Source organism: Daktulosphaira vitifoliae, unplaced genomic scaffold (assembly GCF_025091365.1).
Source record: "Daktulosphaira vitifoliae isolate Bord-2020 unplaced genomic scaffold, ASM2509136v1 Scaffold_4, whole genome shotgun sequence".
NCBI lineage: Eukaryota > Metazoa > Arthropoda > Insecta > Hemiptera > Phylloxeridae > Daktulosphaira > Daktulosphaira vitifoliae.
This window is the reverse complement of record NW_026099575.1, coordinates 9,238,717-9,265,235: the sequence shown is the minus strand read 5'-3', so window position 1 is coordinate 9,265,235 and position 26,519 is coordinate 9,238,717. Positions and strand designations below refer to the sequence as shown.

Here is a 26,519-nt window from a genome sequence, read left to right as displayed (position 1 = left end):
AAACAAACGAAACGTGCAAATAATCCAACCAATAATACAGAAGAGTATTATAAATTAACTTTATTTATTCCTTTGATAGATAATGTCATTAATGATTTAAAATCACGTTTATCACATAAAACACTTAGTTGCTTTAATCTTTCATACTTACTACCTGAAAATTTTTTAAAGGAAAATTCAACTTCATATTCAATAAATGAATCAGACGATATTATTAAAACAATAGCAGATGAATTTCAGATACTTCTTTCAAATGAAAAAGAAGGTGTTTCTTCTTTATTACGTTTCGAATTTAAATTATGGAAACAAAAATGGAATCGAGAAAAAATTGAAAATAATTTGATCAATTCCATATGTGTAACGAAAATTCTGGCAAATTGTGACGAAGAAATATTTCCATTAATTAATCGTCTTTTAACTGTTTTTATTACTCTTCCAATAAGTAATGCAAGTGCTGAGAGGACATTTTCCACACTACGAAGACTAAAAACATGGCTCCGGTCTACTATGTCAGAGACAAGATTAACTGGACTTGCTCTTTGAACATTCATCGTGATATTAATGTAGAGGTTTTAAAGTGATTGATATATTTTCAAAATCCAATAGAAAATTAGATTTTGCTTTATAATTTATGTATAACTTGCATAATACAAAAAATGTAATAAATGGCATTACTTATGTATCTTGATTATTAAGTTTTTTGTGTCAGAAAGTTGATTTAGCTAAAAAATGTAAAGAAATATTTATTATTTACTAATATTATTTCTATATATCCATTGAATTAATAACCAAATACATAAATTATTATCTGTAACGTAAAATTTATCTTGAGAATTTTTTTAAAAAAATCAAAAGGGGCATACATTTCAAAAAAGTAGTTTTTTTGCTTAAAACTTAAAAAAACTATAAATAAATTAATAAAGATCAAAGAAGCATTTTTTTCTTAAAAGAACATTAAAAAACAAAAATTTTGAAAAAAAAAACAGAACCCCGGTAACTGTATTTTTTGGAAAATTATTGCTATTTGAAAAAAAAACCTTGAATTTTGAAAATAATCAATATCTAAGATACGAGTGATCAAAAAAATTCATGAAGGTGTTTTTTGACAGTATTAAAAACATGAAGTTTTCAAAAAAATTGGAGAGGTCGACCTTAAAACCTTTTCTGGTATGGAATGTGCCACACACACACATATATATATATCCAAGATATATATGATTATATGATTATATGATATGCAATGCCCCCCCAAAAAACTTATCCTCTTTCATAATAGAAACAACAATATCAATTATTACCCGTTTCTAGTAACTTACACCAATATAATAATAATTAAAATTTTACTAGTAAGTTAACTTCTTATGGAAGTTCAAACTTCAATATTCCGCGTTACCTATCTCTCTTGACAAAATGTCGAAAAATAGCGATTTTTAAATTTGTAGTTTTTTTGGAGATTTCTCCCATTTACGGGAACGAGGAAAATGTTTTCAATTTTTGAGGGTAATGTCTTCAACTAGATAAGATTTGTGATCTTTTGACGTATCGTATTGCATCATAATAAATTTTAACAGAATCTGTATTCGACAATAGTTCAAACTAGTAGTAACCTATTATTGGGCCTGTACTGACCTAGTACAACGTCATTATTAAGCTAGTATAGAACCCCGTACTGACCTACAGTACTGTCTCAGTACTGGCAGTCAGTACAAAAAGCGTTATCATTTGTGAGTTATGCCAGTACAAAATATCAGTACTGAGCCTATAATGGCCAGTACTGGTGCAATTTTTAAAAAAATTTAAGTTTACTTTAACTAAATACATTATGGAAGTTTTTTTTATTGTTGAGCTATTTTTAATGAATAAATGTAATTTTTGTAATAAACTATTAAGAATTTTATTATGTATGAATATTCTTCTAAAAAAATTCTGATCAAATCGAATTTTCAGTTGATATTATGACTAATATGCTAATATTGATAGTAAATTTTAATGTTTTGAAAAATGAAAATTTTGGTTATTCTTGATGTAATTATGTAATTTTTTACACTGTAAATATTCTATAGTATCTGCATGTCATATAATATTCACACTATAATTTAGTAAATTACATCATTCAATAATCATTCTATCGAATGATTACGGGTAACAATTTATAAGTTTTAAACAATTTTTTTTTTAACACATGACGTTTATGAACTCTGTTACTTTTTATTTTTAGATTATATTTTTTTACTGGGTTTCAAGAGTTTACAATAAAAACTGAAAACTCAACCCACTTTCGTTGGTTGAATTTTGTTAATCAGTTTACTAATGAAATATGTCTAATGCGATATCCTACTAAAAAGTTGGTTTCTCCTGTAAAAATAAAAAATAAATTAGAATTCATAATTGTAATTTTTAATAAATGACGCTATTGTCATTAATAATACCTTTAATTATTTATTTATTATATTTATGTAGACATTTTAATTTGTATCAATTTTTAATTATTTTTTACTAGTTTGATCTTAATTTTCTTACGAACACAATAAGACAATTTACGTTTAACAATTTAGAGGTAAAATTAACTATAAATGTTTTTAAGTATCATTAATTTGAATTTAAATATAACTATTTTTTTTTANTGTGTTTAAGTATCATTAATTTGAATTTAAATATAACTATTTTTTTTTATAAAATGCTGTCATTATTTTATATAGTATTAATTTATTATAAAAGCTGTCCTGATGGATTTTTTTAGATACGTCTAAATTAATCAACAAAAATATATGTAAAATAGTGTATAGATATTTTTGAAATGAATGAAATTAAATTATATATAGTTTTGATTTTACGAAATACATGTCAAAAGTCATGATTTTCCGAGATCTAATAGCTTTTATAAATTCATTTCCCGTTATTTATATAAATTATTTTTACTATAATAATCGCCTTATAAACACTGTAATTACATAGCAATAAAAAAAAAAAATGAACAGAATTAGTAAACACTTATAATTTCAATTTTTAGTTATATAGAAAAATATGACTGATATTTTATCCAAATAATTATATGAATAGTAAAATTAAATATTTGTATGGGTAATTTTTTTCTTATGATTCATTAAAAATTTTCATTTATGGTATATTTTTTGGAAATTAATTGTTCGACGAGACGCATAAACTAAAATAAAAATTAATTTAGACATGTTTTTGTCTTACTATTTTGTTTTTTATATAGTTATATTGATTTTGGTTAATCGATTCGATTCATTTAGTACAAAACAAAACGATTATTATATAAAATAATGCAATTGAGACGTGATCATAATTTATTTTTCAACTTGATATTTTTTTTCAAAAAACTGTTTAGAAAATGATATTGTTTCAAATACAATATATTTTGAATATAATAAAACTTATTTTTCGTAAATTTATTCAAAGTATAATGTTTAAATACAAATTTATTTATTTTTTATGTTGTAAATGAGGTATTCAAAACATTACCAATAAATATCTTGTCTTCAGTTTATTCATATTATGAATTTAAATTAAAAATACTTAGTTTTACATAACAATAAGACGTTACAATAAAATCAAAAAAATAAATCGTGACAAGCGCCACAATCATCTAAGACACTAAATTTGCTTATTTGATTTAAATTAAAGTAATTTTTATATTTTACGTTCTTAAAAAAAAGTAAACTTATTAGAAACGGCGTACTTAGGCAAAATAACTGACATGGTCATTTATGATCTGACGTTTTATTTTATTTCTATATGTCCAGTGTTCTAATTTATCGTAATTTTAAGTTTTAAAATTCAATAATTCAAATAATTTTGTAAAAATTATTGCAAAATTAATTTATGGCTAATTGAAAACAACTAAATAGTTTTTTAAAAAGAAACTTAAAATGTAGAATAAAGATAAAAATAATAATAAATACTTCCATTTGAATTTCACAGGAGTTTTAAAAAAATTGTAAATATTTCATTAAATATGTAAAGAGAAATTTATGAGTCGAAATGTTTTTATATTATTTCATTAGAAAAGAAGGTGTTGGTTGTAAACCGTAACTATAAAATTAATGCTACTCATTGAGGCCAATATTTGCAGAATGGTTATTCAAAATAACACATTTTGATAATTAAATGTTTTAATTGTTGGCCAATTGAAGAAATGTTTTGTTATATTAATTGGCTGAAATAATATGAAAAAAGTCAAATTTTTTTTGTATAAGTAGGATAAAAAATGCTGTTTAAATCGACACCGTTTGGTGATTTTTGCTTTAGTTATTTTTTGTGATAAATGAGTACGTATATTCTTTAAACACTTTAACTGTTACATTTTTCTCTAAGTATATCTAAAATTTTTTAAGTTTTTTGTTTATATATTTATAAAAAAATATGGATTCGCATTTGTTTTTCGTTATAACGACGTTGGTGATATATTTTATAATTCCATTTCAAGTAATTAGAGATATTATGTTTATTGCATTGGCAGTTGTGTCGCTGCAGACTTTTTTGGAGATGAAACTTTTTAAGAAGAAAATTACTTCAACTAAACCAGTAGAATCCATTATGAATAATCGCTGCCCAGTTTTGACTACACATCCTATAAATTTGGAAACACCTATTTTGACAAAAAATTCAATTTTAGAAGAACCGCTCATAGAAGATAAATTTACGGGAACTCCGATAATTGAAACCGAAAAAGAGCCCTCAAACACTAATACGAACATTTTATTAACGAATAATGAAATAGAACCCGTCAAAAAACTAAACCCAGAAATTGTTACGAAAACTGAAATTGAAAAAGAGGCCACTAACATTCCTATAGAGACTTCTGTATTAGCTGATAAGTCTTTTAACTCGGACATAATACAGTCAAAAAACAATAATTCAACACAATTACTTGATATAGTGCCAGGAAATATTATTACAACAAATCAAGAAAACAATACCTTAATAGAAAATTCACTCAAACTTAATAGAATACAGCCTAAAAAATTAACAGAAAATATTATAACATCTAACACTAACAGTGCGTTGCTATGTAAAAAAACTGAAGTTTTTACTCCAGAAGACCTGGAAAAGACTAAAGTGAATGGAAATTTACGACGTGAAAATAATATCAACGAAAATTCGGCAACTAGAACTAGGCCTAATGATATTAAAAAACATTTATGGGATAAGAGGTACTTATTGTTTTCAAAATTCGACGAAGGAATCATGATGGACAATGGTAATACAATTATTATTTCAACAAACTTAAGTGTTTTACTATATTTGACGTTTTTTTTTTTTTTTTTAAATCATTTTATTCAGTTTGTCCCGAAATCTTAAGTACACACATAGCGTTAAGATGTCCAGGCCTACACGTCGCTATGGATCCGTTTTGTGGTGCTGGTGGTAACGTCATCCAATTGGCCAAAAGATACAAACAAGTAATCGCTGTGGATAACGATGCTAATAAATTGGAATTTGCGAAAAGGAACGCTGAGATTTATGGAGTCAGAGAGAAGATAACATTTATACTGGGAGATTTCTTTGAAATCGCAGAATCCTTAAAAAAATATAAGCCACAGGTCATAGTGACATCTCCTCCATGGGGCGGCCCTTCGTATAAGAAACACGAAGTGTACAGTCTCGAAAAGCATATGTGTAGCAACTACGAAGGAGGCGGTAAAAAACTCTTCGACCTGTTGAGAAGTATTGCTCCCAATGTAGCACTTCACATACCTAAAACTACAGGTCGAAACGAGGTAAATGATTTAAATTTCTATAAGTAAATCATAATTGTAGTTAATGTCGATCAATTAATTTTCTAGTTGATACAATTTGGCAAACTATTCGATCTAGACATGGAAATTCAGCATAATTATATTGACAATAGACACGATTCCATCACTGCGTTTTTCGGCCGCTTTTACAATATGAACACTAAATACTTATCCAACGACAATAAACTTTACACTAATAAAAAATTCTTGAAGTATCCAGAATCAGCTGATTACTATTAATGTTAAATATTAATTCACTATTTTTCGATTAAGTACTGCTTTGAATTTTGATTTTTTCTAATTATTGGCACTATACTGATAAAAGACGAATTTCGGTATATTCTAATGTTCACGTTAAAGATACTACCGATTTTCGAATAAATAAAAATACCTTATAATTCTTAAATTTTTGCCGCAGCATTCTGCCGGATGATATATTTTACTGGAAAGTAAATTTAAATAATTGTATTTTCATTATATACATTTTATTATAAAACGTATAATTTTTTTATGCGCTTGATTTATATAACTTGAATTCAATTTTTTAATGATTTTAGTTTTATGTTTAATATTTTTACTGTAAATTCTACATTAAATTTTTCTTGAATTTATTTTGTTGATTATAAATTAGTAAATATACTTTATTTCTTAAAATTGTTTAACTCAAAATATTTGTTATATTGTATTCTATAATAAATAATTATTATAAAAAATCAAATTATTTTAGTTATTTTTCAACAAATTAATTTGAAAATATTTCATTGATTTATTATTAAATCAATGTTTAAAAAGTTGATTTATGTTGTTTAAAAATTATTAGAATATTTTATAGTGGTTGTTGAATAAATTAATGATAATTGATACAAATTAAATAAAATTATTTTCTAGAAATAACAATTATCTTATCGTTTTGATACTTTTCATGTCAAACTTAATGCCAATCTTAATGTTTTTAAAATATACATCCGTTGTTTTTTAAGTTTTTTTGTGATGTTGTTGGATTTGATTAATATATTTAACTTTTAATTTAGTAAACAATTTAGCCGCTAGTAGTCAATAAAAATTTTTTTAATATTAATTATTTAAACCACACTTAGAATCGTCTCTTTTCTAATATATTAGATTGAAAATTCTGAAACCCATAAAAATTCTTTAGTTAATTACAGCATCACAAAACCAATACCTTCTTAGTTTCGCTTCAAAATAACAAATGAACAAAGTAAGAAATGTTGAAAAATTTACTCAATTGAACGTGTTATAAATATTGATTATAATTGTAAAAATCCATTGTTAAATTCACGTGAAATCCAAAATCATTTTTTTTTTAGATATGATTTATTAAATAACATGTTACCAACATATTTTGAATATTATAGAATAGTAGTAGAATACTCAATTTGAGTAAAAAACTAAATAAATAACAAAGTAAGGTTATACGAACTCTTAATTGTGTCGGCGAACATAGAGGCCGGTATTTCGGACCGGTTGACCAACTGCCTAGCTTGAACTCAATGAGGATCGGTTCTACCTGTCGGGTTGAGAGAGAATGAGGGATGCCTGTAGTTTCAACGACCGTTAGTTTGCAAGAACAAATTCAAGGGAGAAAGACGTAGCAGTTATCCCCTTTCTATATTTCTTATTATTTTTTGTAAGTTATTTTTTTTAGAATAAGCAAGTCAAACTGACTTGCTTAAGAACCTTTGATTTGATATATGTTTAAAGGACGCAGTATTTCCGAAACATTTTCAAAAATTAAGTTGAAAATGTTCTATTTTTTATACAATGTTTCAAGTTTTGAACGCTACCTATATAAAGGTATATTGTCTAATTTTAATAAAACGTATGTCAAAAGAATGATGTACTTATAATGTATTTCGAAAAAAAAATTTGTTCTGACACATACATTTTTCGAAAAGTTATAGCATTTATAAGTTGAAAATTTAAAATCGAAAATTTTAACACAAATATAGCGTTTTATAAACTACGGCAGCCGTTTGCATGCAGAAGATAAAGTGTCGGGACAAATTATTTTTTTCATTTTATAGTACATAAAATAAGCTTTAATTTGATATATGTTTAAAAGACACAGTATTTCCGGAACATTTTCAAAAATTAACTTAAAATTAAGATGAAAAAATTAATTTTTAGTACAAAAGTTGTCCGTTTTAAATCACCTTTTGAGCAGGAAAAGGGTGAGATATTCAAAAATTTTATATTAAATGAAAAAGAAATACATAATGTGTATATATAAAAAACCCAGCACAAGGGGGTCGCGGCACAGTGATAACGTGGCATAGTTGGATCAAGTAAAATGATATCTGACAGTGATTAAAATTACTATCAAAAATAAACGCTTCGATGCAAATCTTTAGATAGTGTTTAATTTTAAAAAATTGGTGGATTATTCCAAAAGCTTCATAAACTGCTAGTTCCATATTAATATCCTGATTAAGATAAAGTATGCCGAATGAAAAAGGGATTATTAAAAAATAGTATTTCCCATACAAAAATTATATTGATCAATACACTTTTCAATAAGTTATAGCATAATAAAGTTAAAAATGTAAAATACAAAATCGAAAATTTTCACACAAAAATAGCATTCGGTAGCCATTTTCACCGTGAAGACAAAATAAAGTTCGAAATTTTTTACATAATAAAGTAGATTACATTAGCTTTAATTTAAGATATATATAAAAGTGTCAGACTTTCTGGAACACTTTCAAAATTTAAATTGAAAAAGTCAATTTTTTGTGAAAAAGTTGTCATTTTGAATCCCCCCTGTAGGCAGGTAAAAAGTCAGATTTATAAAAAAAATATACCAAATAATATGTAAAGACATCATGCATCTATAAAAAAATGAATTATATTGATATGTTCATTTTTAAAAAAGTTACAGCAATTTTTAGTAAAAAAAATTGAAAAATTTTCGAAAATTAGCCATTTTTAAATTTGTAATTTTTTTGGAGGTTTCCCCCATCTATGGGGAACGAGGGAAATTTTTTCAATTTTTAAGGGTAATGTCTTCGACTAGATATGATTTGTGATCTTTTGACGTATCATTGAAACAAATCGGTTGGGTGAGAGCTGAGAAAAAGTGGTAACAGACACAAAAAAAAAAACACATCTTAGTAAAACCAATACCTTCTCAGCTTCGCATCGAAGCTAAAAAAGTTATTTTGGATCATTCATTCGATTCAGTTGAGAGTATTGATACTATATGTATTTTTATGATTTTCTAGACGGAAAAAATATTACATTTAAGAGTGTAAAAAATTAGTAAAACATATTTTGTTTTTTTACAAAATTATTTTAGGTTTTTAGCTTTATAAGTATTATATTTTTAGCATTATTTATATTTCGTAACAAATAAAAAAATATAACTTTTAATTGGTTTATTATTAATAGTATAAACAAAACCATTTATTTCTTAATAAAAAAAAAGCTGTCATTTTTCTGTTGACTTTTTCAAATAAATTAGTATACAAAAATACAATATACATAAAAAAACCTTTTAGAAAACTTTAGTGATAATATAAAATTACAAATACATATTTTAATAATAAAAATTTATTACAAAAAAATTTTATCATTTCAGTATCACGTTGAAACAAATACATTTTTACATATTGTTAGCTAATTATAAGTATAGAAACTATTACACTACTTTTATAAATATTGACTTACAAATTAAAACTATCAATATTTTAAATAATTATTCAATTAACTATTTATTATTATCTCTATAACATTTATAATCAATGCCTTAACTATAGAAATTTCAATTGAGTATTATAAATTATTACTCAGTAATTATATAAAAATTATAACGTTGTAAATTACAGTTGAGCTACTCAACTCGAACAAAATTGTAAAGTTAACTTAACCTTACTTTTATTTCACGACACATTAATATAACGTCAATCATGGAAGAAATCCTGTTTGAAAAAATAAAAATATTTGGAATTATTAAATAACAAAAAAAACACAGTTTTTAGATATTCAATAATCATAGAATTTTATTTTATTATTTCATTAAAATTTTATCATAAAATATATGTTATAAACCAATAACTTGAGATATTTTTAAATTTAATTCACTAGTATTTTCTGAATCTATTAATGGAATAAAAATTATCATTAGTCATAGTGGACACATTTTTTTACGAACATTAGCACACTATCATCTAACATTAAAATTCTATAATGTATTTTACTGTTTACCTTTTAACATTTTTGCATTAAATTCTATGTCCGTGAACAGTCCGTGGAGTTGTTTAAACCCCCACTTCAGGTTCGCGGACCGGAATTTCGCTATCGAGCGGCGAACATGGTGGCAGATTCGGTAACTGGATTCCTTCAATTAACCAATTATTCTTGTAAAAATTATGTGATTAAACCATTAAGGTACTCTTACCTAAGTTTGAAATTCAAACATGGTTTTATAATCTTGTAATTCATATTTTTAATCTTTTTTTTTTTTTTTTTAAATTTTGGAGACAAGATGTTTTATTGTAAATATGTTTAAATTACTTTTTTACGAATATTAATATCAAAAAAAAAAAATTTCATGCTAAATTTATAACGTTAATGCTCAAAAACCTAACCTCTTTTCTAAAGTTATAAATATAAATTTAAAATCTTTTACTATAAAATGATAAAATACGACTTAAGGCGTCTGGGTACCGACCGCTTTTTATTCAAAAACAACCCTTTTTTGTTCCATCAGTACGACGAAACTACTGATGCGATAAGAATTCTGAAACACATATCTGAATTCAGTCTCATGTCACTTAGGTATCGGTCAGGCCATATTTTTGAAATTTTGATGTTTTTAAACCCATTATTACAGTTTATATTTTCGAATAATTTTTAAATTTTTACGTTGTAGGAATCACAATTTTAAAAAAGTACCGATACCTAAAAGACATGATACTGAATTCAAATTTGTTTTCAGAATTCTTATTGCATCAGAGTTTTTTCGTACTGATGGAACAAAAACGGGTTGTTTTGTACGCTCAAACTAATGGTTTTCAAACAGTAGTTGTTATATGTGACATGCTCGTGCGCGTATGTGCGTTATCCGCAGCAGCTATTTTATTTCCCATAGATTGCTTAGGGCAATACCGACTGCCTAAAAATAGTTACAAATACATACTTGATATTATACCTGTATATGATATTAGATTATTTGCTTTTATCTTATTTGCAAAGCTATCATTACATAGTAAGAAACAAATTTTGTCGTTGTATTCGTATATAAGTGTCGCTAAACAATTGGGAGTCATTAAAAAATATCACCATCAGAAAAAGAAAATAGAGTTAATATATTAACATTATATAAGTGGCGTCAAAAAAAAAATCTGGTGAGGTACGTATATATAAAAATAATATTTGTTGAGGCCACATAAAACATTATAATACGTTTCACTATGCCGCCAATGATACTGAGTCCCTCCTAACAGTGCGCGACAACGGTATAACCACTACCACCATTGATAACGGTTCCAGCAACGTTATCAATCAGCCGGCCACCTGTCACACACAACATATCACCGTAGATTTTAAGGCTAGATTTTTAAGTTCGGTAGAATAAGTGTGGAATACACAATAAAAGATTTTTGGATTTGTAACATTTTTTATTATTCAATATTAGTTTATAGTGGTCATAAGGGCCCTTTAATAAATTAGTCATTTTTAGTCAAACCTGTGATACATATCTGAACTGTGATATTTGTGAATTTTTACTGAACTGTTTAAGAGATTTATGTTTTATTATTGAGAAAATTTGTGTATTGTGGTCATGTTTAATTGTATCATATTATAATTTATGTTTTATTTTTGCGTTATAGAAGCAACTGCCCAGCTAAAGTTTTGTAAGTAGTTGTTTGTATATATATATATATATATATTTAATTTTGTTCATTGAGTGTCTAGTTTGCTCGTATTGATTGTGTTTTATTGAACAGAATTTAGTAAAATATTTATCCTATTGCTAGCATGAGGCTGAGTGCTCCATGACCATAAGGGTCTTGAGAATATAGTTTGTTAAAAGCCATAAGGGTGATTAGTGAATTATATTGTAGATAAATTATTTTGTCTATTAAATTATTGTGTTTTTCTCCCTTTATTTGTCTGTTCAATATCCTATCACTATAAGTAGATAGCTAGTCATTTCTTGTTACTACATTAAAGTTTTTATTACCATTTTAGTTTTATCTTGATTATTTATTGAAGGAGTTATAGTTATTATCGTTTATTTTTTATAAGGTCTATAGCTATAATATATACTACTGAGTTGAATTTTACTACTGTTGAGCCAGAAGGGCTACCTTTTTTTTATTTTACTTATTACTGTTGTTGAGCCAGAAGGGCCACCTTTTTTATAGCTATTTTCATTTATTGTGTATCATTGTTTATTATTATATATTTGTTATTGATTATTATAACCCTTTGAATTATTTATTTACTTAGTTTAAGAGCACACACAAAACATATATACACACAGTTAGGGACGTTGCAATACTACCGATACCAGTAAAGTATCGATACTTTACTTTCGATACGAGTTCTTTTTGTATCGATACCATAGTTTCGATACTTTACTCATATCGGTAAAAAAGTACTAGTATCGAATGAATGGTATCGAATCATTTATTTACCGCCGTACTGCCATATCGGTTTAAAAGTATCAAACAGTTATTTCCAAGTAAAATAGTTTGCGCGTGGTGGGATCGCCGGACCGGTTGGAAATTTACTCAAACAAATCATACAATACGAATACGACTATAATTGTTTCCTAATCGGAATAATAAAGTGCCCGTTTATCGATAAGGCGATAAAGCATCTATTTAATAATACTTTTTACAATGAATTCGGATAAATACTCAAATACTGGATACGGCGATAATTCGGCATTCCGCTTTTCAAATAACACATTCGATCGACTAGTGCGAGTGCGACTACTCGATTTTGCGATGCCGCCTCCCAAGAGTAAATGTTGGATTTATTTTAAAAAAGTTGACAAAGTTAATGCGGAGTGCAAAATTTGCACCCAAAGAGTAAAATACTGTGGCAATACGTCCAACTTAAGTAAACATTTAAAAAAACATCCAAATGTATTGGAACCCGGAACGATTGGTTCAACAAGAAAAACTTGTAAACAATTGAAATTAGATGTGACACCTGTAATTAATCCTGTTTCGTCTCATTGGTAAGTCATTTTATAAATTTATACTTATTTCCAAGTTTTTTTAAAATTACAGTATTGTAAATTTGTAACCTGCCTGTAATACAATATTATATAGGTTGTAATACCAACCTATATGTCTATAGTATATATACTTATAAGTTATACTATACTTGTACTTAAATATAAGATGTATAAATATAATATATTATTTATTATTTCAGTAAACAAACTAGTAATATTGTTCTTTCAACAACCATTGTACAAGATCCCGAATCTGAGACAGAGGTAATAAGAGTAAATGTTTTATAATAAAAATGCATTAATATAAACAAAAAAATTTATTTTAGGAATGTGTAGATGATCCAAATTTAAAACGACCAATTATTGATTCATTTAACCGAATCAGCTCATATGCAGGTGTGTTAATTATGACTTAATATGACAGTATTTTTAATTTTTATATTGGATATTCAGATTTATTAATAAAGAGTGCATTTTTTTAACTAGTTAACTGAGTGATACAAGTGTCGCCCAGGGGTCATATTTTGTCACCTATTTAATAGTTTTTTTAATAACTGGGCGACACAATTTACAAATGAAAAATTTTAAAATTGTATAAAAAAATAATTAAGTAATAACAAAACTCATTTTGTGTTTCAGAGGGTGGTTTCAATCATAGGAAAATCACCATGTATTTACTGTACTTTATTTGTAAAGATTACCGACCTTTTGCTGTTGTAGAAGGAGAAGGATTTAAGAGATTATTCAAAGAATTGGGGCCATCATATAAAATCCCTTCGGTTACAACATTAAGAAATGCTCTTGATAATAAATATGAGGCCACAAAAGAATTATTAAAAGGTTGTTTGTTGGCAGCACCACATGTGTGTATTACATTGGATTCATGGACTGAAACGATGANTATCCTCCGACAATTAATTGAATTATTACAACCATTAGAGTATGTCACAAAAGAATCCTCTGGAGAAAATTACATTACTATCTCAAAAGTGATCCCCATGATTAACTGCCTATTAAAACAACTGGCCCAAACCCAACCAAGATTTGATGTGTTGATCGAAATTAAAGATATGTTACATACAGAAATAGTTAGAAGATTTGGACTGATTGAGCAAGTAAAACCAATCGCCATTGCTACAATTTTGGATCCAAGATTCAAAAATCTTCACTTTACCGATCCAATTGCTAGTTCAAGTGCAATGGCAGAACTTCGAAGATTATTATTGCCAGATTTATCATCTAGCGAATCTGAAGGAGAGATGATATCTAAAGAACATGTGGATAGTTATGATTTTTGGGCTCACCATAAAATGTTAGCTCATGGCCAGAAAAAGAAAAAATCTTCATTTACATATGATGAGTTATCTCAATATCTATCCAACCCTGTCTGTCCACTAAAGTCAAACCCCTTAGAGCTCTAGGAAGATATGAAAACAGTCTTTCCCATGTTATATAAGCAATCAAGAATATCTTTTACGATGGTTGCAACATCTGTTCCATTCGAAAGACTGTTTTCAAAAGCCGGACAAGTCATAACCAAAACGAGAAACCGTCTAACAGGTTCTCGTTTAGAAAAAATTTTACTTCTTGCAGATTTACCCGAGGATCAATGGTTTTAAGTTGTAAAAAATAAAATTTTGAATAATGCATAATTTGTATTTTGTATTGTAAATATTTTTACTATTTTATTTTTGATACCTACTTCATAACAATATGTTGTATAATAATTTAGGGTGACCATAATTAGACAATTTAAATACAGGACTAAAATAATTTGCATTATTTTTTTTTTTTTAATAATATTAATTATAGTATTATTATTTCGTTTATTTTTAATCATAATAAAAAACTTAATTTAATATACCTAAAAGCATTTAATATGTGTTTGACATTATTTCTGTTCCTATAAAGCAGGCATAAAACTAATACATGGAAAATTAATAATAATTTTTATTTATTATAATAAATGAACATATGTTTTCATTTACATTAATAATAATTTTTCTGGTTGCATTTTGATTTATAATCTTTTTCTGAAGAATGTATTAAATTTGATAATTTGGGGTTTATCGTGTTATGTAATAATATACCTATAATGTATGTATATAATATAATATACATCTTTGTAACTTATTAGAGTAATTAAAAAACAGGACAAAAAGCCCGCAGATTGCAATTTTGTATACAGTATACTTGTATCCAGCTACCGATACTTTTCTTTCGATACTTACTAATATCGGTCCATTTGTTTCGATATTTTACTCGTATCGGTATTTTAATTCGATTCGATACCAAGTAAAAGTATTGATACTTTTCTTTCGATATTCTATCCCTACACACAGTACACAATTGAGCACTACATAGATCACTGGTTTTGCGCAGGCGACCCCTCCCATCACCAGTGATTCTATTACCACACTACACACTAACAGGTTGGTCAGCCTTGGAGTGGTATACCAAGGATCTAGACCGTTTGGTAAAAAGGGCGTAGTGACCGGGTAAAGTATTTTACTATTTAATACCCCCGGCCCGTACAATATTATTACACTTTCTTAGTTTCGATAGAAAACTGAGAGGGTATTAGTTTTACTATGATGTGTGTTTTGCTTGTGTCTATCCATATCTGTACCTACTGGACTGTTATTGTTCAACGATACGCCAAAAGATCAAAAAATATATCTNTATATTAATTCAAAAATTTGAAACTTTAAATGATTATATCTAATAAACGAATTAAGTTATATTAAAAATTCAAATGCCATTTACTATTAAATTAAAAACTCAAACATTTTATTAAATTAAAAATATGTGTTACCATTTAAAAAAACAAAGTTGACCCCCTTCCAAGGCATAAGGGATGAACTTAAAAAGTATTACATAGTTAAAAATTCAAGAATAATGTGTAACTAAAAATAATGAAAAAAAAAAATGTTTAAATTATTATTATTCTGTAAGTAATTGAGTGGGTTATGATAGAAAAATCACCCTGTATATATATATATGTACCTTTTAAATGTTTAAATATACTAATGAAATTTCGTAGAAAAAAAGCATATATTAATTACATAAAACAAATAATAAACAACATGTAATGGTAGCACATAAGATGAAGGGTAATAAACTATGTCTAATTTATTATATAAGATATAATAGTATTTTATAATATGTAGATCATTATTGATGAAAATGTAATAAATAACATGTAATAAATTACGATTAATAAAGAAATAATAGTGGCGTCGGGGATCACTTCTTGCCTTTGAACTACGGTCAAATTTAATATAAAAAGCCAAAAATAAATGGCATTCTGAGACAGATGCAATTAGATATTTACAGAGGCACTCACTACGCTCGATCATTCCACACTATGAAATATATGCAAGAAGTGATCCGCCGTCAACATAATTATATTTGTACGAAAAATACAACATCTATTTATTTAAGAGTATCGCAGAAAATATCAAGATAGGAATTTAATAAATTCACCAAAAATAAATAAGGTTTAGAATTAAATTTTATGAGTACATAGATTAAGTAGGCATACAGGAAAATCAAGTGATTATCAATAATAATAAATATACCAAGTAAATTTAATAAATCGATAATGTTTGTACAGAATTACTTGGCAGAGTTATATCGTTGATACGTGTCTATTTCAGGAGTTAGGTTGGAGGTTCATATGCATAGCCACCATACCACTCTGGGTAGATACACGAGGTGACTCAATCCCACGTATCATCGATAACCGTCAAAACTCGTGGCATTATTGATATTTAAGAATTGACAATTAATTATAATAAATCCCATATTAATAAAATAAAGATCACTTTATTTTTCTATCATCTTCTATCTTTCTTACAGACCCTCGTACTCATACCCCGAGTAATAATATTATTAATACAATAAATTAGTGGATCAAATAAGAATCCAAATCCCGTCATATTCTATTTAACTTATTTCTTTTAAGCAACTGTCAAAGTAGCTCCCTAAATTAATAACCCCCTTTTATATCATTAATACAATAAAGAGTACTATTATTTTTATTTTTTTGAGTCACTACAAGATTAAAATATAATTTATTAGAAACAAACCTATTTTTTTCTTTAGAAAAATGGGAGATGATAGTTTTTATGATTTTTTACCATTGTCACCCAGTGCACAAACTCTTGTAAAAAAATTTCTTCAGGATTTAAACAACCAATAATTCAAAAAGAGTTTATTTTTAATAGTATTATTTTACAATGAAATTAGTACACATATTTAACTAATTTAGGTATAATTTAAACAGTCGTAGAATAATAAATATTGAATATTTTTTAATAGTTTGAAATCAATCAAACACATGTTATTTGCCTGTAATGTTTCAAATCTTGTATTTAAAACTGAAATTATAATGGTTTTTTTTCAGGATTTCACTTTGAATGTAATTTTTGCAAAAAAAAGAAATTATTCCAAATTAAATGATTCTCTAAGTATAAATACTGCAGTTGTTACTGCTACTTTGAATACTGGTCAGGGGTTTACAAATTTAGAACAGTTTTCTGCTGTACTAAATATGCCTTGTATGAGTATTAAGACGTATCAAAAATATCATGATTATATTGCTAAGCAAACTGAAAAAACTGCATGGGATTCGATAGAGTTAGCGGGAAAAGAAGAAACTAAGCTTGCTATTGAAAATGGAGAAGTGAATGACAAATGACTTCCCATTATGGCTATTAAAACTAAAATATTTTAGTGCATAAATAATGTATTTTTTGTAAATTGAATTTTTATAATTAAAATTAGTTTTTTTATAGTTTTATAACTTCAAAATAATCGATGTGGATCTCATATGATTTAACCTGTTTTCTGTAAATATTTAGTTTTTTCTTTCTCGTCAAAAATAAATAGTTTAATTATATTTATAATCAATTAAAATTTGTGAAATCATGACGCGTCTATTAGTATTTACAGTGAGGCTGGTGCTAAACTATAGTTTTTATACTACATAAAATAAACGTGTGTCGTTTTCAATACAATCGGTATTGCATCAAAAAGTAAGGTAGGTACACAACCGGTTCAACTATAACACGACGAAAATACTCCCAATAATGGACACTCACACTAATAATCATTTATTTCTCACACGACACTGCGTAACATGATTATAACCGCAAAATTGCCTATAATCGACCCCTGAAAAAAGGTCGGAACCCAGACGCCTTAAGATTTTTCACACGTAGCCGACCGACCATATGCCAATTACAATTTATAACATCTCTAAAGAATATATTTTAAGGTAGATAAAGTACCTAGTTATTCTTATACGAATAACTTAAATATCTCATTCATACACTACATAAATGCGAAAAATATCTAAGTGTTTACTTGTATGATTGGATTATATTTTTTAAAAATTTTAAGCGTATGAAATTAGGAAATTTATATAGACAACCTAATCGACACGTACACGCGAAATCGGTGTATTCGACTATTAAAACATAAAACGGTTAAATGGTACCAGGAGTTCATGAATAATAGTCGTATTTTTGAGAGCCGCCATTTTATGGCGTATAAGAGTGTTGGCCGATTCAATATATTGAAAAACAGTACCATGGATTCAGAAGGTTAGTTTTCATTTACTCAAGGGTAGTGATGGTACATTATGACGGTCGGTTTCTACTCTTGTAGTTGTCATTAGCATACCACGCAACGTATTGGTTAATGGCACAGAACTGCTATTCACCTTTGAATCAATTACAATCATATAATACTAGGATAAATAATAATTAATGAATTATCCTTTCAATAACAATTACAATACACAATTAAAGAATAATTCAACTATAAAAGAAACCAATGTGCGTATTGTAACCTAATGTACATATAGGAATTTTGAAATGGTAACACGATTAACATAAATTCAACAAATTAAATAACACAACTAACTGAACCAATTACTAGTCCCTAACATAGAATTATATAGAATAATTTTCTTAAATATTGATGCGTAATCCAAAGAATAGGCCGCACAAATGATATTTATACATACATACAAATTAAGTAATTGGCCGTTTTTAAATATTAACACAATTATACCAATACACAAATACGTATTGCTTTACAAAAATTGCATAAAAGACACAAAACTCGAATCAAAAACAGAGCAGTATTGGCGTACGTCGGAAACGGAACAGAAAGCGCTCTCTGTAATGTACAGTCGGAGGTGTTCTTGTCACGGTATCAAGGGGGGGGAAGTTCTTTTCGATAAATTTCATTAATTTTAAGTATTAGATATATCATATTATATAGATTAAAGATACTTAGATTAATAAGAATTTGTCGGTATTACAAAATAATGATATAATATAAATTCAAATAGTATTTATTGTTATTTTTACATGAATCAATATGTAATATGTTACGAGTTTTATTAAATTCTATGCAGCGTGACTGAAATCTAACTGATAACTTTTATCAGATATATTAGGAGATGATGCAGTTTTGGGACTGTTAAGATCTTTCTCTCCCTCACATAAAACTATCGTTAACGTCTTTTTTACAACACGAGTAGCATGTTGACACGGCACCGCCTTTTGCTCTAGGCTGGCGCTCGCCCGTGTCTCTCTCGATACCAGCCGTCCAGCTATTAATATGACAATCGGTTGTCTCCCCGCCCTTGACACTGAGATAAGGCCGCCGTCGAATATGGATTACGGATATTGCGTTTTGTTCGTTTTTCGACGCTGACCTGAACTGGTTTTTCGCTGTGCACGAGTTGTATTATTATAGAGTTTAACGCTGATTTTGTTGAATCATTATATATAGCTGTGACTTTTAATTACGGTTTTGTGCGGAACAATATTTTATAGAGCTGTTACTTTTAATTACGGTTTTTTTTTTTGTGCGGCACGGTACTCATAACCATTAAGAATATAGGAAATATACAGGGTGTTCAGTAAGTCAGGAAACGGGTTTCTATTGTTCTCATTGTTTGTAACAATGAGAACAAAAGAAACCCGTTTCCTGACTTACTGAACAAACTGTATATACATATGTATATATACATATAAATATAGATATATTTTTATTTGAAAGTGGAACTTAGAATCGTAACATATTGTGTGGTGTTCATCATTACCTGTTGGATTATGCATTAATGTACATAATCCTACAATACTACCAATATACACATGTTGGAATATTCGTGTTTAAATTATAAAAAAATTATGTTCAACTAGGGAAATACGGAGGAAAATGGACACCTGGAGAAATGGGTTAGCCAGTCACTTACAAATGTTGTCAGTTACATCTAATACACTCAGTATACATCAAGGTCATTACATTTTAAACACAAAATGTTTAAAATATCAAAAATTTCATCAGTTTTTTGACAACACTGATATACAAATAAAAGTTGATTAATTTATCATGACCCACTTAATTAATCGGAAAGTTAAAATAATATAGATAATTTTATTATTGGTTATATGTAGTTATATGATTTTTAGTCGCCATTTTTTTAGTATGCATGAAGTTGGCCGACCCCAAGTAGTTGGGATTAAGGCAAGGAAAAAGAAAAAGAGTATGTTTAAAATAACAAATTTTCGATAATCCGTCCAGTTCTAAAAACAAGTTATTTCAATATAAAGTGAAAACTAAAAATATTATGAATGTGTTAAAGCTTTCATGGATTGTCTTGTAGCTTGAAGTGCTTAAGGATTTATCCATGTTTAGTTGCAGCCACCGACTAGCAAACATCACTCTACAGATGGACACTTCAATTAGTCANAAACATCACTCTACAGATGGACTCTTCAATTAGTCCAAAACGTCAGAACTTAACTGCAAACATGGATAAATACTTAAGCGCTAAAAATATCAACAATGACTATTTTATAACAACTAACATTTTTTATAACATTTTGTTTTATTTTGAAAATTTAGTGAAATATTTCAAAATTATGGCATTAATATAGTTTCAACTGATAGGTTTTGTTATATTTTACCGTATTATTGAGAAAATTTAGTACAGTTAGTACGCTATAATTGTATATATGACATACAAAAAAAAAGGAACAAGGCAGTGTAAATTCAATGAAATCAGAATAAGAATGCACAAATCGGAACAACTAGGCGAATCTCTACTATACCCAACAAAAATAAAAAAAATTATTCAGTTTTTGAAGAAAATTATTCATACCAATTTTTTAAAGCCTGTAAAATATTATTGTAATTAAATTACTATGCTTAAGTAAATAATAAAAATAATGAATCTAATAACGTTTGTTGTTATTAAATAACTTAAATTTATTTTGAATTTTATAAGATCAATCAAAAAGAAACCTATTTTTTTAAATTCACTATCATTTATTGTCAAACAAAAGAAACCTTTTTTCTTTATACGAATAATGAAAAAATTCTAAATCCCATTTTTGCGAAATGGTAGCTTTTGGATATAAGCCACAGAATTAATGCTCACAATACAGAAGTATGAAAACATAGTTAATATTTTAGAAAATGAAAAATGTTCATCGTCATATACTATTATCTACTAATAAATCTATTTAACAGTATTTTTCGGTTTATGTGCAACAAGATGACGGGAATAAAATAATGTTATAATTCATTTCAGTATTTTTTAATTTTACGGTTGGGATATAGGTCAATCCATTCCAAATCATCCAAAAGTAGTTGCACGACCACCTCATATTTTTCTTAAATTTTCAGGGTTTATTATTTATGCTATAATTAGATTAAAACAATTTTTTTTTTTTTTTTATGACCTTCCGATTTTTATAGCTATAATAATATATATAATAATTACATTGTATTGTAATATACTACATATACAGTAATATATAAAAAAAAATTATAAAAATATGGTTTGAAAACAACAAAAAAGTATCATTAAATTACATGATTTTGAACGGATTTTTACTGATTTTCTAACGCTAAATTTTACATGTTAAACTTTTTTCTCAAACTTCAAATTTTTACGGTGTATTAAGCAGATATATAACTAAAAAATTAAAAAAAGTGTTCGAAATTAGGTCCCCCAACAGGCATAATGCACCTAGAATACGTGTCTTTTTATAAAATTTCTGACTTTGTAGGCCTTTAAATCCCAAGAAAATTGTTTTAAATATTTGAAATTTAGTTGAAACATAGAGTATACACTATACAATACCACATTTGAAAATCACTATAAAATAATAACTACTTAATGGTTTTAGGTGAGCTCAAAAACGTCAATTTTCTCAAAAAAAGCACCATTTTTAGAAAGTCATTAAGTTTGAAATTTCACATAAATTTTTTTTTTTTTTTAATGTTAACTTTAAGTTATAATAAGGTCAATCCTAAAATTTTAAGTCGATTGAGTTAATATTGAATAATCTGTGTGTTTTTTAACGTTCCGGCTATTTTTAACATTTTTACATTGAAATAGCCATAAAAATCGGAAGATCTTAAAAAAAAAAAAAAAAATTGTTTTAATCTAATTATAGCATAAATAATAAACCCTGAAAATTTAAGAAAAATATGATGTGGTCGTGCAATCACTTCTGGATGACTTGGCGTGGATTGACCCATATAGAAGAACAATCGATAGACAAAATAATTTCATTAATATTGTAATACATTTCAAAACATTTAATTTCTATAATTTATAAATGTAAAAAACAATAATAAAAAGGTTTGAGGTGTGGGGAGGATTATTATTATACAAGGGAGAATCGGTGTTTGAAATGTAAAGTCTAGCTTAAATAATTTAAACGCTCAATAAAGTTATCCCAATTTTCTATTATTTTTTAATATGTAAAGTATTAAGGAGTAAACTATGCAAATGAATACTCGCACTTACCTTTCGCAGTTGTTTAGATTGATTTTGTATTAACTTCTCAGATAAGTGATGACAATCGTTTGTTGGATGTCGAGTTTTTCGATTAATTAGACTTATGTTTATATTAGATCTTAGTCATAAATATGCGCTTTTATTATCTCGACAATATACGGATACATATATAATAGAATACAAATAATACAGCATAGCCAACTGTTAGGACACAAGCAGAAAAGACCGTTGCAAGGTAATAGCATTCATGAAGAATATATTATTATTTAATGATAATCATTTTTATTGAATTGGTTATGTTTTATTTAACTATGGTATTATATGTCAAATAAATTTTGTTTTGAACTGCAGAACGCTTTATTCAGTTTTTAAGTACAGCTATTTCATATCAACAAGTGCTCCTCACAGTTTTATTTTACGACGACGAGTTAAAACAGAGGTTTATCTGTGTGATTAAATAAAAATGACAAAAAGAAAATCGACTAAAATAATATGTTTTTTTTGTAAAACTATGGGCGAAAGTGACTTTTTAACTGACAGAAAATTGAAAAAAATATNATAATATGTTATTTTTGTAAAACTATTGGAGAAAGTGACTTTTTAACTGACAGAAAATTGTAAAAAATACACTCATAAGTAAATTTATCAAGCATTAATACTAAAACTCATAGTAATAAAGTAGAAATAAATCAATACAATTTTTAAAAACCAGCACAGTAAGATTGCGGAGTTCTTAAAACAAGTATAATAATTTATTTTTGAACTAAATATCACTTTATAATATTACATTGATGATCATCACTATCATAAAAAACACTTCGATGTGAATTTTATAAATATCACAATAGCTTTTAAATTTATAAGTTTTCGTGAAATCATAAGATTTTTTTTCTTTTAATATTATAGTACACTTTTAGTACAATTAAAGAATTTTAATTTAATATAGGTCTAAATAAAGCAGACGTCTGGAACATTTTCAAATATGGAGTTGAAAAACATTTTTTACATACGTGGGTAGTCTATACCAAAACCTTAATGGTTTAATTAGTTTAATTTTCATAAAAATCATGCTTGAAAAAAATGTTTTGTCTTTAGAATAATCTACTGAAATTGCATAAAGTTTTAAAACAAAGTTATAGAAGTATTAAAATACGAAAACATAATTGAAATAAATAAATATCAATTTTAAGGTAGTGTTCGAAATTTCTAAAATTGTGAGGGAATTTTGGAATTTGCGGTAACGATAGATACAATTAAATTGAACTCGGATTCTTTTGTCGAATTAATCATTAAAATCGGTAAATCGAGAACAGAAAACTTTTATGGACAAGAATTAAAAAAACATACTTGATCACAAAACAGATACTTTCTTAGTCTCAAATTGAAGCGAAAGACTTATTTAATTACGATGTTTAATTACTGGATGTTGCACTTACAAGTCTGATATATTATCGACCTCATACTGTCGTAAGTGTTGTGCTGCCAAATCTACCTTTAATACATTTTTCTCACATTTCTCAAATTTTATTAACAAATTCAATAAATCTATAAGTTCTGATCAATTTAAATNATATATATATATATATATATTCTTTTATACTTCAAAATAAAAATTTATAGAACTAATCTCTAGTGACATGCCGCAAATTATTGTTTTACCAATAATTTCAACCACTTGATGTGCTAGGGTAATGATTTCAATTAACTATCAATATTTTATAAAATTGTGTATTTAATATGAGAGTCGACAGAGTTAGCGACAATCTGGCTACATCATCGGAGATTATACTCGTTAATGCACGGACCTTACGGAGTCTAAAACTGCTTGTCAAAAAGAACGAGACAGAATATGAGAATCAATCCCTAGTGACTCGACATAAACTATTGTTTTACGAATAGTCTTAACCGCTTGATGTTCTAGGGCAGTGGTTTTCAACCGGTGTGCCGCGATAAATCTAATTATAGTTTTATAATTTTATGGATACCTGTATTATTATCGATATTCGGTGAAAAGAGATAACTAACAAACATAAACATAGGCTAATCGCTTATCATTAACCGTAGATACGCATAATACTATAATAGTATTTAATGTTAGTTTGACCATCGCAGCCGTCTCGAAAGCACTGATAATTTTACTTAAATAACACTTAAATAGTATTTTTTGTAATGGATACATTTATAATTCGTTCAACTAACGGCACTTCAGTGAGTGAAACACCAAAGAAAAAAGCTAAATTAAATATCAGACGTCAATATCATGAAGATTATTTAAACATAGGATTTTCTTGGTCTGGAAATGTAGATGATCCTCGTCCATGGTGTCTTGTATGTGGCGAAAAATTATCCAACGAATCAATGTATCCAAGTAAACTTAAAAGACATTTTTCCACCAAGCATTCTCATTTGGCTGATAAAGATGCTTCATATTTTCAACGTTTACTAGAATCAGAAACACGACAATCTAAAAAAATGACAAAAATGGTGACCATTTCTGATACAACTCAAGAAGCTAGTTATCTAGTAGCAGAGCGTGTAGCTAAACAAATGAAACCTCACACTATAGCACAAAAACTTATTTTACCAGCTTGCTGTGAAATTTTAAAAGCACTTTTTGGTGAAGAAGCTGAAAAAGAAATATTGAAAATTCCTATATCTGACAACACCATCAGTAGGCGTATAGAGCACATGTCTGAAGATATTGAAGAACAAGTATTGCAACAATCTCGTGACTCTCCATTTTTTTCACTTAAGTCGAGATTATTTGAAAAAATTTGTGAAGGTATGGATTCAGATAAATCAAAGTTACTTTTTCACAGTGCAATAAGATGGTTATCAAGAGGCCGGGTATTATCACGTTTTTATGATTTGAGAGAAGAAATAATTGTATTTTTAACAATAGAAGAATCGAAATACGATTTTCTTGGAGATGAAAAGTGGTGGACAAAAGTTTCTTTTTTAACTGATATTTTTGAACTTTTGAATAAATTAAATACAATTATGCAAAGTCGTAACGAAAATATCCTAACATCATCTGACAAAATGATGGCTTTTCATGAAAAATTAACTATGTGGAAAACTCAAGTTGATAAAAAAAAAATTGACTATGTTCCCACGAACTGCAGAGCGAGATGTAGACGCCACTCTCATATCGTTAATAAGCAAATCTATCATATTACTAAAAGACCAAATGAAAAAATACTTTCCTAGCATAAATATTGAAACCTATGACTAGGTGCGAAACCCATTTAGTGTGGCAATTGACGAGGTCATTGGTCTGACATTCGCTGAAGAAGACAATCTTGTTTCACTGAAAAATGGTAGAACATTAATGTTGAAATTTAAAGAAATGGCCCTCAACAAATTTTGGATTTATGCTCAAGCAGAATTTCCTGAAATATCAATAAAAGCAATAAAAATTTTACTACCATTCTCCACATCGTACTTATGCGAACAAGGATTCTCAGCAGTCACAACAATAAAAAGTAAAAAAAGAGAACGACTTTAATCTGTTGAAGAAGAGCTAAGAGTCAGTCTGTCTACCATTCGCCCTCGAATAAAACATTTATGCACAAAACGACAGGCACAAATGTCTCATTTCATTTCATGTACCATTTCATTGTACATTATTATTTAAGATACATATTTCTTCTAACAAATTTTTCATTATTGTATTATTTTATTCAATTTACAATAATCAACCCTCTAA

The 26,519-nt window shown here is 27.2% G+C and overlaps 3 protein-coding genes across 3 annotated transcripts in view; all 3 read left to right on the top strand.

Annotated features, from left to right (window-relative positions):
• The window catches only part of LOC126904918 (uncharacterized), a 995-nt gene extending 452 nt beyond the window's left edge, over window positions 1-543 (top strand). The window contains exon 2 of the mRNA XM_050684323.1: window positions 41-543. Coding sequence (XP_050540280.1) covers window positions 41-543 — 503 coding nt within the window. The remainder of the gene's footprint in view (window positions 1-40) is intronic.
• Window positions 544-4,464: 3,921 nt separating this feature from the next.
• LOC126904917 (trimethylguanosine synthase-like) lies at window positions 4,465-6,002 on the top strand. Its single transcript, XM_050684322.1, has 3 exons — window positions 4,465-5,224; window positions 5,308-5,744; window positions 5,811-6,002. Exons 1-3 carry the CDS (start codon window positions 4,465-4,467, stop codon window positions 6,000-6,002), a joined length of 1,389 nt encoding a protein of 462 aa, XP_050540279.1.
• A 6,305-nt stretch (window positions 6,003-12,307) lies between these two features.
• Window positions 12,308-17,677, top strand: LOC126904916 (uncharacterized). Its single transcript, XM_050684320.1, has 5 exons — window positions 12,308-12,975; window positions 13,176-13,239; window positions 13,302-13,371; window positions 13,615-14,360; window positions 17,384-17,677. The coding sequence occupies exons 1-5, from the start codon at window positions 12,632-12,634 to the stop codon at window positions 17,675-17,677; spliced, it is 1,518 nt and encodes a 505-aa protein (XP_050540277.1). The 5' UTR covers window positions 12,308-12,631.
• Window positions 17,678-26,519: the final 8,842 nt, after the last annotated feature.

Excerpts from the sequence above, each read along its gene's own strand:
- LOC126904917 (XM_050684322.1), top strand. The coding sequence starts at position 4,465 with ATGTTTATTGCATTGGCAGTTGTGTCGCTGCAGACTTTTTTGGAGATG. Across the intron at positions 5,225-5,307 it reads AGGAATCATGATGGACAATG|TTTGTCCCGAAATCTTAAGT; the intron begins GTAATACAATTA and ends CATTTTATTCAG. Across the intron at positions 5,745-5,810 it reads AAACTACAGGTCGAAACGAG|TTGATACAATTTGGCAAACT; the intron begins GTAAATGATTTA and ends TTAATTTTCTAG.